Genomic DNA, 11849 nt, shown 5'->3' with positions numbered 1-11849 from the left:
CCTATGAGGCAGCTGGACTCGGTCCTGATGGGTCACGGGCATCCGAAGCCCTCCGCTGGCTGTGCTCAGGCCATTGCCAGTAGCTTCTCACTCGGGGTTCCCCTTCTTCATCTGAAGGCACCCCCTTCAGACCTCTGTCTCTGACCTTCTCCCCCCCCCGGCATCCCTGAGAGTCCTCTGAAGTCAGCCCCTCCTTTCCCTTACTCCCCTTCTCTGCTGTCCTCGTAGGAGTTTTGGCGCTTCTCCACACTCGCTCCAGCACGTGCTCCCACTAGCTCCTCCGCGGGTCTTTCTAACGCACTCTCTCACACAGACAGTGAGAAAGCAGTCTGGCTCCCGAGGTCCATCCCTCGTACCCCAAGGTCCAGATGGCGGCCAATGTGGGTGATCAACGAAGCACAGATTGGTTAGTGGGGCTGGCAGGAAGGGGAAGGGGAAGGAGGCCCCGGGATGTTCCGTGGGGGAGTGGGAAGGCTCCCCTTTCTCACAGCACAGTGCTAATCTCCCAGGCCCTCCCTGACTCTCTAGCCGGTGGGATCGCCCCGGAGCTGGCGCCCACTTGAAGGCACTGTGGTGGTTTCTAGATGAGGTGCCTGGCCCTGTGGTAAAATCTGAGACTGCTGGTAGTTCTGTGGGGTAGTTTAATTAGGTCCCTTACGGTACAGAGCTCGGAACTGTGCCCACCAGTGGGAGTTGTAGCCAGCATGGCAGGCCAGGCTGACTGGGCGTCCCGCTCTTTGCAGGTCCTCTCAGTACAGTATGGTGGCCGGAGCCGGAAGAGAGAACGGCATGGAGGCCCCCATGCACGAGAACCCCGAGTGGGAGAAGGCCCGCCAGGCCCTGGCCAGCATCAGCAAAGCGGGCGCCGCTGGCAGCTCCGCCAAGGCCAGCAGCAGCGGGCCTGTGGCCAGTGCCCAGGTGAGAAGGCCCCCGGGCTGGGGCGTCCTGAACAGTGCGTGGGACCCAACAACTTGGTGTTGGTGTGGTGGGGGTGCTCTGAGGGGACAGAGAAAGCGGTACTGGGGTCCGTGTCTCCAAGGACCCCAGGGCCCGGTAAGGGGACAGGTCTGTGTCCCTGCTGCCTGCCCTGATGGCCTGCCTTCCCTCAGTACGTGTCCCAGGCGGAGGCCTCGGCATTGCAGCAGCAGCAGTACTACCAGTGGTACCAGCAGTACAACTATGCTTACCCCTACAGCTACTACTACCCCATGGTGAGTGCCCACACCCACACCCCGCCCCGGGCCCAGAGACCTCCTCCCCTGCACCCCGTTCCCCTGAGCGGAGAGGCTTCTGCTCAGCAGTGCCGCCTCCTGCCCGGCCCAGGCCCCAGCACAGCGGCCTCTCTCCTCCTCATGGGGGAGGCCCTGTTGCCGGGCTTGGTACAAGTCTGTCTGTGCACCTGCCTCTGCTTTAGAACAAGGCTCTCCCTGGGGATGTTGTCCTGTCAGAACGTTTAGGAGAGTGCGTCCTGAGTAAATGTGTCAGATGGAGAATTTTCCTGGGACCTAGTTAGAGTGGGGCTGCGGGAGAGAACCCGGGAAGTGTGCTGGAGACTGGAGGCATAAGCAGGGAGCAGCCTGGGATGGGCCCAGCAGCCTGAACCTTGCTTTCTGTGCCTTCAGCAGAGCATGTACCAGGGCTACAGCTCCCCTTCCCAGTACGGCATGGCCAACTCCTACGGCTCTGCAACGCCGCAGCAGCCCTCGGCACCACAGCACCAGGGGACCCTGAACCAGGTAAGGCCACGTACTCCATGCCCTTTCCTGCTCCAGCCGGGCCAGCCATAGGGCACTTCCTGTAGTCTTAAGCTATTCTCCTTTCTTGCCAAACAACCCCGGATCTGACAGCGAGGACAGCAAAGCATAGTTTCTGAAACCTGGAGGGGAGTCTGGCCTGGACAGGGCCCGGGCTGGGAGCGATTTGTCCTGTCTTTTCCCTCTTTTCCTCAAGACACACACATAACCCTGCCTTGTATTTAAAATGAACTCTGCAGATAGGGCCTGGGTTCCCGTCCTAGCTTCCGGTGGTATCCCAGGTCTCGTGGTGCTGACTGGCAGGGCTGTCCACGCCGAGGACTCTGGTCTCGGTGGCTTGGGTGGGGCTGGGGAGGTGGCGTGTGACACCATAGCTGCCTCCTGCCTTCAGTCTGGGCTTCCTCCTGCAGCCCCCAGTCCCCGGCATGGATGACAGCATGTCGTACCAGGCTTCCCCACAGCAGCTGCCCAGCCAGCCCCCTCAGGCCGCCAACCCCCAGCATGGGGCCCACCCTCTGAGCAGTGGCCCCCAGCCAGGGACAGTGCCAGCCACACAGCATGGCCAGGCGGGGGCACCATCGGGACAGGTCTATGCGCAGCACAGCTACTTGGAACCGGCCAAGCCCAAGAAGGGCCAGCAGCTGTGGGGTCGCATGAAGCGTAAGTTAGGGGGAGGGCGTGGGGAGCTCTGTGGGAGCTGAGTGAGCTCACGGATGTTCGGGGGCTGGGGAGGAGGGCTCAGAGAAGCTCCCTTTTGGGGGCCCCAGGTGTGCAGGGACGGGCCTGATTCCAGCTCTCACTGCCCTTTCAGCGGCCCCTGGGACTGGTGGTCTCAAGTTCAACATTCAGAAGCGACCCTTTGCTGTCACCAAGCAGAACTTTAGTCCCAGCTCCGAGGGGCAGCATGGCAACTTCGGCCCCCAGCCCAACACCGAGAAAGTCCCGAACCACAGGTGACATCCCAGTCCTTCCCTGTCCCCCAGCCTCTGTGCTGGACACCTGCTGCCCACGCCCGGCCAGCCCCCGGGGTGGCTTTCACAGCGGAACTTCATTCCCTTGCGGTTCAGGGAGGCAGAGGTCTGAGTGCAGGCTCATAGCTCTACAAGAGAGCTTTCTTCAGTCATCGGGGAGGGAAGGGGGGTGCAGACCCTTGTTCCTGTCAGTGTCTGTAGCCAGTGCTGTTGGAACCCTCGGTGTCTCGATGGCTCTCTGTATTGGGACCCTGGGCACAGAAGTCTGGCGCTTCACTGCGCCTCTTCTTTCTTGGTGGTGGTGAGCATTTCTACCCCTAACACAGCCTGGTCAGCGGTCAGGACTCCTGTAGTGTGCAGCCTCGGGGCCTGAGCTTCATCTGCTCCTGGGGGTGTCAGGGTGGCGATTGGCCCTCGGGGCCATGGAGAATGCAGCTGAGGCCCCTGCCTGCCCCGTCCACAGCGGGCCCTCGTCCCGGGGGAGCCTGTCAGGAAAGCCGGATGACTGGCCCCAGGACATGAAGGAATATGTGGAGCGCTGCTTCACCGCCTGCGAGTCAGAGGAGGACAAGGACCGCACCGAGAAGCTGCTCAAGGAGGTGCTGCAGGCCCGGCTCCAGGACGGCTCGGCCTACACCATCGACTGGAGCCGGGAGCCACTGCCAGGGTGCGTCGGGGCTGGGAGGGCCTGCCGCTGGCTGTCTGCGCTCTGGCCAGGTGGGAGCGGGGCTGCTAACGCTCTTCCCTGTTCACCTCAGGCTGACCCGGGAGCCCGTGGCAGAGAGCCCCAAGAAGAAGCGATGGGAGGCCCCTAGTGGCCTTCACCCTCCACGGGGGGCAGGTTCTGCGCCCAGGGGCGGGGGCACCCAGTCGCAGCGTGGGACACCGGGGGCTGGGGGGGCCGGCCGTGCCCGGGGCAGCAGCTTCGCCAAGTTTGGCAACCGCAATGTCTTCATGAAGGACAATAGCTCCTCTTCCAGCACTGAGTCCCGCTCCCGCTCCTCCTCCCGCTCCCCTACCCGCCACTTCCGCCGGAGGTACCTGGGGTGGGGTGAGATGGGGTGGGGTGGGGTGGGGTGGGGGTCCTTCAGGGTGAGCTGACTCCTCCCTTTCCCATGCAGTGACTCCCATTCAGACTCGGACAGCTCCTACTCAGGGAACGATTGCCACCCCGTGGGCCGCAGGAACCCAACCCCCAAGGGCCGCGGCGGCAGAGGTGCCCACATGGATCGGGGCCGTGGCCGGGCACAGCGTGGGAAGAGGTAGCACACTTGGGGACGGGGGCTCCAGGATGGTTACCTTCTCCAGGGGTGAGGTTGGCGGGCAGAGGGAGACCTGGGCCACTCACTCACTGCCTCCTAGGCACGACCTCGCCCCTACCAAGCGCAGCCGGAAGAAGATGGCGGCCCTGGAGTGCGAGGACCCTGAGCGAGAGCTCAAGAAGCAGAAGCGAGCGGCTCGCTTCCAGCACGGCCACGCTCGCCGCCTGCGCCTGGAGCCGCTGGTGCTGCAAATGGGCAGTCTGGACAGTGGCGGGGCGGACCCCGACTGGCAGGAGCTGCAGATCGTCGGGACGTGTCCTGACATCACCAAGCACTACCTGCGGCTCACCTGCGCCCCTGATCCCTCCACCGTGCGCCCCGTGCCCGTGAGTGTCTGCGGGGGTCAGTCTGCTGTGGCGAGGCCCTGCATCCTGCTCGCCCTGTCTGAGCTGTTCTCTGATTCCCCGGGCAGGTGTTGAAGAAGTCGCTGGCCATGGTCAAGTCCCACTGGAAGGAGAAACAGGACTACGCGTTTGCCTGTGAGCAGATGAAGTCCATCCGGCAGGATCTGACGGTGAGGCAGGGCTGGGAGCAGGCTGGGAGGGCACTCGCTCTGCTCTGGCCTGACTCCCTCTCCTTGACCACCCCACCCCACCCCATTCCAGGTCCAAGGTGTCCGCACAGAGTTCACAGTGGAGGTATATGAGACGCATGCGCGCATTGCCCTGGAGAAGGTGAGTGGGCTGATGGGAAGCTCCCTGCTCCCTCCTGGTGCCCTCCCTGCTCTCGCTCGGCCTCACTTGGCTCTTTGCATCTGTGTCCCTGCCTTCCAGGGGGACCACGAAGAGTTCAACCAGTGCCAAACGCAGCTCAAGTCGCTCTATGCTGAGAACCTGCCGGGCAACGTGGGCGAGTTCACCGCCTACCGGATCCTCTACTACATCTTCACCAAGAACTCAGGAGGTGAGAGGCTGGCCGCCGCTCGGCAGGGGACACCATGGTCCCCCAGCCACACCTCTGACCTCGCCCCCCTCTTCCTGGGCTCCAGACATCACCACTGAGCTGGCGTACCTGACGCGGGAGCTGAAGGCAGACCCATGTGTAGCTCATGCCTTGGCGCTGAGGGCAGCCTGGGCTCTGGGCAACTACCATCGCTTCTTCCGGCTCCACTGCCACGCGCCCTGCATGTCCGGCTACCTCGTGGACAAGTTCGCAGACCGAGAGCGCAGGGCAGCCCTCAAGGCAATGATCAAAACGTATGTGCCGCCTGCCGAGCACGCCTGCCTGTCCACTCTTGGGCCCTGCCCCCACCCTCCGCCATCCCCGGACCTCCTCTCTGAGTCCTCACGTCTGCCCCCAGCGCCCCCATGCGTGCTCTCTCCAGCCCCATCCTCTGTTGGTGTCTCTGTCTTTCTGCTCCTGCTTCTGGGTCTGTCTGTGCGTCCCTCGTCGACATTCACACCTCTCTCCAGCCCCCGTGTCCTATTCCTGTCAGCCTCTTCATTCTCTCCTCCCCTTGGGCTCGTGGTGCCCTCGCTGCGTGTCCACCTCCCACTGCTGCTCCGTCGCTGTCCCCGGGCAGGCAGGCCCGGGAAGATGGGCCATGCTCTGGGCAGCTCTGGTTTGACGGTTCAGGGCTGCACGTCTGAGCCTTTGACTTGCCACGTGTGGTTGGAGAGAAATGGGTGTAATGTGGGGGTTGTGAAGGGGGCTCCAAGACCACCTATTGGCTGGGCCTGCCCTGTCCTGACAAGTTGAATGTGGCCCATGGTGTGTCCACAGGGGACAAGGGGGTCTGCTGCCATTGAGATGGGGACTCAGGCCCTGTCTGGAAGAGTCTGGGCTGTTACAGTTGGGCCCTCACAGGACAGGCTCCCCACAGTGTCAGTTGAGCTGAGGGTGACACACCTTGCGGCTGGTAGGTCCACTTGGCCTTGCCTGTGATGGTACGAGGGAGCCACCGAATGGTGTGGGGCCCAGGGACAGCGAGGCTGGGAGAGAGGAGGGCACAGTGGCCATGGGGTGATGACCCGGCCCTGGGGACTTAGGAGGAAGGAAGGCTGTCCTGGGCCTTTTGGAATTTGCATTCTGAGAGCTGGGAGCCCTTTCCAGGGCATGTGGCCAGGTTCACACCTTCATCTTCCTCAGGGTGGGTGGTGGCCTCTGATGGCCACTCAGATGTGCAGGCCGGGTCTTCTGATCTTGGCAGTGGCTTTGTGGCCCCCATTCCTCGTGTCCCCAGGCAGGGTGACAGCCTGTAGGGGCCCAGTGACTTGCTGTCACTCAGGTGCTTGGCTGGTCGGTGACAAGAGTCCAGTTAGTGACGTGAGGCTTTCCCGAAGGCAGTGAGGGCCGGACCCGCAGCTGGGGCTCAGTCTTAATGTCCCCGAGCCTGGCTGCCCCGTGCCTCTGCCAGGGTGGCCCTCTCCTGAGCGGCTGCCCAGCCATCCATTGGAGGAGTCAGCTGGGCCCTCCCCCTCCTGTCCCCTTTCCTGTTACCTTCCCCACACAGGTAAGTGGGAGTGAAGGGGGGCACATCTGGGGATGGGGGAGGCTGGCAGGGGGTCGAGGAGTTTGCAAAGTATGTGTCACCGCTGCCGCCGAGACCCTCAGGGTGCCTGACTGACTGGGGGGTGCCCACTCCCTGCCGTGGGGCCCTCCCTGTTCGCCGCCCGCCTCATCGCTCTCTCCTCTTGTCTCCGTAGCTTCCGCCCGGTGCTGCCCGTCTCCTACCTGCAGGCCGAGTTGGCCTTCGAGGGCGAGGCCCCCTGCCGGGCCTTCCTAGAGCCCCTGGGCCTGGCCTACACGGGCCCGGACAACGCCACCATCGACTGTCGCCTCAGCCTGGCGCAGCTGTCAGCCTTCTGAGCACGCAGCGTGGACGGGGCGGGCGGGCGGGCGGGCGGGGGCAGGCCTCTGCGCTTCTCGTTGTTGAGCCGTGGACCTGGGTTGTAAATTAATTGATGGCTGTGTGTGCTCCAGGCTGAGCCACTGGCCCTGGCCCTGTGTTCCCACCAGGGCACCTGTACAGAGATGCTTTTCTACATTTTTATTTTTGCCTCAGAGGGATGGGGATGTTGGGAGGGCAGCGGGATCTTGGGGTCATCCGAGTCCACTTTTCACCTCCACTAATGCTGTCTCAGTATTTTTTCTCTCTCTCTCTCGAGCTCATACTCCGCCGGTACCTGAGCTGGCCCGTCCCACGTCAGGGGGGCCAGCCGAAGGAAGACAGGCCATCCGTCCAGCCATGCCAGCCCGCCTGCGGTGGGGCGCCCACCAAGTTGCCCACCGCCACCTCGCCTGCCACTCCTCACAGACTCTTGTTGCCCAGTCATTCGGGGCCCTCAGTGTGTGGGCTGAGGGGAGCCACTTAGAGACTGTGCCCTTGGCCCCCTCCCCAGAAATGCCACTGCCACGGCCGACCCACCGCCGCCACCCAGCACTGAGGACTCCGGAGGCCACCGCGGGACCTCGCCGGCCGGACCTGCCTCGTCTCAAGTTGTATTAAGTTGTCTTCGTGTCCCTTCCTCCCTCTACCCCCAATGTTTCTTCTGGTTTTTTTCCTCCCCCTTTCCCACCCTCCCTCCCACCTGCCCTCCTTCTCCCCCCCCTTGGTTCAGCACAGGTAAAGCCGCTCCCTCCCCTCCCTCCCCACCTCCATGGATTCACCAGCTCACACCATTTGTCCTTCTCCTTTCCTTTTCTGTGTGTTTATTTAAGTTCTTTTTCTCCCTCCCTTCTTTCGGCCCCTCCCCCTCCTGCCATGTAACTGGATGACGAGCAAGTTGACAAACAGCTGGACTGTCAGGCTGCTTTCTTCCTCCGTGCCTCCCCTTCCCCGCCTCTCCCTTCCCTCCCTCCCTTCCTTCTTTCTTTGGAGCACTGAGCACCATTTGGAATCTTGAGAGAAACCAAAATTAAAAAGGAGAGAGAGAGAGAGTATGCAGACTGCGTGGGTCCTGGTGGGGCCCAGGTTGTCCTAGGCTTGTTGATGGCTTTATCTTGCTAGACCCTGGCAGCTGGTCTGGAAGCGTCACCTCAGGGGGACCTCTGCCAGCGCCTGGTAGGTGTTCCCCACCCTCCCCACTCTGCACAGCCAGAGCCTCCCCACGGGCTGGCTGCCCAGCTCCTGCTTCAGGCTGAGCCCAGGCTCCGGGAGGTGCACTGGGGAGCCTCGGGGCACCTTGGCCAGTGTGAGGTGGGGGCCTCGGCCTTCTGGGAGCCGTAACACACGTAGTCCCTCGGCCTCCAGTCGCTCGCCCAGCACCTGGGCCATGCTTTCCAGTGTGGGGCAAGGGGGTGCACACAGCACGTGGGGGCCAAGGAGCACCAGGTCCCTGAACCTCAGCTCGGGGGGTGCTCGCAGGCCTGGATGGGAGAGGGCCTGACTCAGAGCCCGGACGGCTGCTGCCTCCTCCCCGGGCCCAGCCAGGCGCAGTAGAGCCACGGTTAGGTGCAGGGCCTGGGAGGGCACCATGAAATCGGCACAGGCCGGGGACACTTGGGTTAACTGTGTCTGGACCCGGGTCACTTCGGCTAGCAGTCCAGGTTCAGTCACCATAAGGGCCACGAAATGCGTGGGGCGGGGTTGGCGGCAGTCCACGGCTCTGCTCATGCTCCTGTCGCCTTGATCCGTACACCAGGCCCCGGAACCCCATTCCACCTGTGCTTCCCCGGCGGGCCTCCTCTCAGGGGTGACGTCGGCACCCAAGGACAGTTCTGGGGTTGCCGCAGTCTCTGTTGCCAGCGTCAGCGTCGGGTCTTCGGCTGACTTAGGGGTGGATGAGGCCTCTGGCGCTCTCCACTGTGACCCCCGGCTCCCGGCTGTGACCAGCTCTGTCGTGGCCTGTCTTTCCTCTGGAGTTGTTGCTAATGCTACCTCCAGACCTGACTCCGCCAACGCCAAGGTCCCATCCTCGTCCTCTAAGCCACCGAGCTTGGCCAAGGCTGGCATGGTCTCATTGAGTCTGTCAACTGCGTCTTCGTCCGGCGCTTCCCCGCCGAGCGCTTCTAAGATGGTGGGCCCACGACCTGTAGCCTGGCCGGAGCCGAAGACGCGGTCGGTGCGGGAGGCGCGGTCCCAGACTAGGCGGCCACGGAAGCGGAAGTAGCGCACTCGGTGCTCCGGGATGGCCAGGACGCCGGGTCCAAGCGCCGCCAGGGGCGCGTCCCAGCAGAAAGCAGTGAAGGGCTCCTCACGCACGCCCAGGAAACGGTCGGCGTAGCCCACAGAAAAGTCGGCCGGGTCGAGACGCGGGTCCCAGCGTATACGCTGGATTACGGCTCCAGCCGTACGCAGCGGCGGTTTCTTGGCCCCGGCCTCGGCCTGGGCCGCACCCCCGGGTTTTGCTGGCGTCGGTGCCCCCGGGTGCGGCTGGCGGCAGCGCGCGCCAAAACGGCAACGGCCCTCCAGGAAGAAGGGGCAGGCCGGCAGGGCCCCCGGGGATCGCTCCTCCTCTTCGGCTGCTGCCATAGCGTCCCGAGCGGCGATCCTGTTGGGTCTGACCTACGTCAGGAGACGTACTGTGATTTGAGTTAAGCTCCCCGCCCCGCCTCTGGGAGCCTTGCCTTTGGGAGAACCACGCCCCCGGGGAAACGTTTCCCAGCGCTGTGGAGGAATCTGCTCTGGCCTTGGAGAAGCTACGCCCTCGGGGAAACCACGCCCTGGGGGTGGCGGGGGGAAAGAGTCCCAAGACTATGTTCCTCCCCTAATGAGATTGAAGAACTTTTCTAGGAGGCTGATGCCGCCCTTTCAGGGTCCAGTAGATTTACATGTGAGACCACGCCTCTCTGGGGCTTCCTGCGACTCGCTGCCTCCGCAGTTGCCTAGAAACCAAACTCCGATCCCTGTAGACCAAGTAGTCCCCACAAGCTCTAAAGAACCTGGCCAGGTCCACAGTCAAGTGTTTGGTTACTGGGCCCCGCCCCGTGTGGCGCTCCAGGTGCTGTAAACCGAGGTAGTCTGACCCTGTCCCCAGGGGCTGCTAGTTTACGCGTGACCCCGCCCACGCAACATTATTTACATATGTGGCCCTGCCCCTGAAACCTGGCGAGCTCGGCAGCGCCCTCCTCTGTCGCCCGGGCGAACCTAACGCTTCGGACTCCGAGTGAACCTCAGACTTGGGACTTTGTCGCTTCATTCCGCGGCACACCTTCCACCCGGATCGGTTCCACCTGAGACGCGGGACTCAGGCCCCGAAGGCCCAGCTGGCTGTAAGCCGAGCTGGGTAAATGTTTGATGAACGAATGAGGCTGTTGGAACGGCCATGTCATGACTCCGCCCTGGGGCCTGCCTGGCCGAGTCCCTGGCCTCTCAAAGTGTCTCCGACCTGAAACTGGCTCAGCCCCCTTGGCGACCTGAACTTCGGTGGTGCACATCTGGCTACATCCCTGCCGAGGCTCTTATAGGCGCAAGCACGCCGTCACCCCTACTGTCTTTCATCCCCTCTCTCCCCAGTTTCTCCCAGGACGTCATCACCCCTTCCCTAGGATCCCGCCCCCAGCAGCCCTCCCCCACTCTCATCAGTATTCAGCCCCCAGAATCCCATCACTCCCCTGGGACCCCCTCCCGTCTCCTACATCGCCTATCACCCCTCCCTCTATCCTCAGCCCTCCTCGGGACTCACCTCTGCCAGGGACCCCATCACCCCTCCATTCCCTATCCCTCACAGTCCTCCAGCACTGCGCCCTGTTTCCCATCACCCCTCCTCCGGAACCCATCACCACCCCCACGGACCCTATCCCCTCTCCCCCCTGGAATTCCACCACCGGCCCACATCTCCCAGCCCCTTCCCCAGGCCCCACCACAGACCCCGGGTCAGTGAGCAGACAGAGGCAGGACCCCAGATCCGGACGTTTATGTAGAAAGATGGGGTACAGCGCGGGAAGAGTGTTGGGGTTACAGACCAATGACTTCGTCCAGTTGGAGGTCCTCGTTAGGGCGGCGGACTGCTGGGTGCTGAGTCCCGGCGTCGGGTTCCAGGTCGGGCTTGGTGGCCGCGGTCCCGGGGCGCCCCGCGTCCATGACGCCCAGCACGGCGTCCAGCATGGAAGGGCCCAGATCCAGGTGGAAGGACAGTAGCGGGTCAGCGGGCGCTCGGAGCGCAGGCGCGGGCGCGGGGGGCTGTGGGACGGCAGGCGGCGGTGAGCAGCGCGGGGTTCCCGTGGACAGCACCCGGGGCTCAGGGGGCGGCCCTCCTCCGTGGCGGCTCAGGAACGAGGTGTCCCCAAAGGCGTCGCCGCCGCGCCCCACATGCAGCGTGTGCCTGAAGTCACCGAGTGGCGCCGAGATGGACAGCGCGCCTCGCTCCGGTCGTTTCTTGGGCTGCACCGGACCCAGCTGCTTCAGCACGGGCATCTGTCAGGGACACTGGCAGGTCAGCGCTGCCGGTACCCTGTAATTCCCTCTTCTCTGTCCCTAGCCGGTGCACCCATCTTAGAGGACTATGTGGTATGAGGAGTCGCATTTTACAGATGGGCAAACTGTGGCTCCAAGAGACACCAGTTCAGAACTGCCCACCCAATCCTAAACTTAGCTGAAATCTTCTAGGCCTGCCTGATCATCTAGGAATCAGCATGCTATGCTGATTGCTAGAGCCTTAAGGAGTCCCAGTGACGGTGGAGTAAGCACCAGGCTACACTGAAACTTGCTCTCCAGCATAGAGATGGTAAAGTAGATGGAAGAGATGAGGCGGTCCAAGAGCTGAACAGAAAATTTCAAAGATCAGCCCGAGAAGATAAAGCCAAATATTACAACAAAATGTACAAAGATCTGGAATCAGAAAACCAAAAAGGAAGAACACGCTCAGCATTTCTCAAGCTGGGGGAACTGAAGAAAAATTCAAACCTCTACTTTTGTTATT

General features: G+C 62.9%; 3 protein-coding genes across 3 annotated transcripts; 1 reads left to right on the top strand and 2 right to left on the bottom strand.

Annotated features, from left to right (window-relative positions):
* The first annotated feature begins 368 nt into the window (after positions 1 to 368).
* Positions 369 to 6855, top strand: LENG8 (leukocyte receptor cluster (LRC) member 8). The gene is made up of 15 exons (XM_006868110.1): positions 369 to 406; positions 744 to 918; positions 1110 to 1211; positions 1626 to 1736; positions 2165 to 2414; positions 2566 to 2707; positions 3189 to 3392; positions 3484 to 3762; positions 3847 to 3987; positions 4088 to 4373; positions 4460 to 4561; positions 4653 to 4721; positions 4821 to 4950; positions 5036 to 5243; positions 6693 to 6855. The coding sequence occupies exons 1-15, from the start codon at positions 369 to 371 to the stop codon at positions 6853 to 6855; spliced, it is 2400 nt and encodes a 799-aa protein (XP_006868172.1).
* A 1165-nt stretch (positions 6856 to 8020) lies between these two features.
* Positions 8021 to 9460, bottom strand: LENG9 (leukocyte receptor cluster (LRC) member 9). Its single transcript, XM_006868308.1, has one exon. The coding sequence runs from the start codon at positions 9458 to 9460 to the stop codon at positions 8021 to 8023; it is 1440 nt and encodes a 479-aa protein (XP_006868370.1).
* Positions 9461 to 10885: 1425 nt separating this feature from the next.
* Positions 10886 to 11344, bottom strand: CDC42EP5 (CDC42 effector protein (Rho GTPase binding) 5). Its single transcript, XM_006868109.1, has one exon. It carries the CDS (start codon positions 11342 to 11344, stop codon positions 10886 to 10888), a length of 459 nt encoding a protein of 152 aa, XP_006868171.1.
* Between the last annotated feature and the right edge of the window lie 505 nt (positions 11345 to 11849).

Source organism: Chrysochloris asiatica, unplaced genomic scaffold (genome assembly GCF_000296735.1).
Source record: "Chrysochloris asiatica unplaced genomic scaffold, ChrAsi1.0 scaffold00116, whole genome shotgun sequence".
In the NCBI taxonomy this organism is placed as follows: Eukaryota; Metazoa; Chordata; class Mammalia; order Afrosoricida; family Chrysochloridae; genus Chrysochloris; species Chrysochloris asiatica.
This window is presented reverse-complemented; position numbering and strand designations above follow the sequence as displayed.

Bases quoted from the DNA above. Each gene is read 5' to 3' on its own strand.
- LENG8 (XM_006868110.1), top strand. From the start codon at position 369: ATGGCGGCCAATGTGGGTGATCAACGAAGCACAGATTG. The intron at 919-1,109 runs GTGAGAAGGCCC...GCCTTCCCTCAG, and splicing joins GGCCTGTGGCCAGTGCCCAG to TACGTGTCCCAGGCGGAGGC. The intron at 4,562-4,652 runs GTGAGGCAGGGC...ACCCCATTCCAG, and splicing joins CCATCCGGCAGGATCTGACG to GTCCAAGGTGTCCGCACAGA.
- CDC42EP5 (XM_006868109.1), bottom strand. From the start codon at position 11,344: ATGCCCGTGCTGAAGCAGCTGGGTCCGGTGCAGCCCAAGAAACGACCG.
- LENG9 (XM_006868308.1), bottom strand. From the start codon at position 9,460: ATGGCAGCAGCCGAAGAGGAGGAGCGATCCCCGGGGGCCCTGCCGGCC.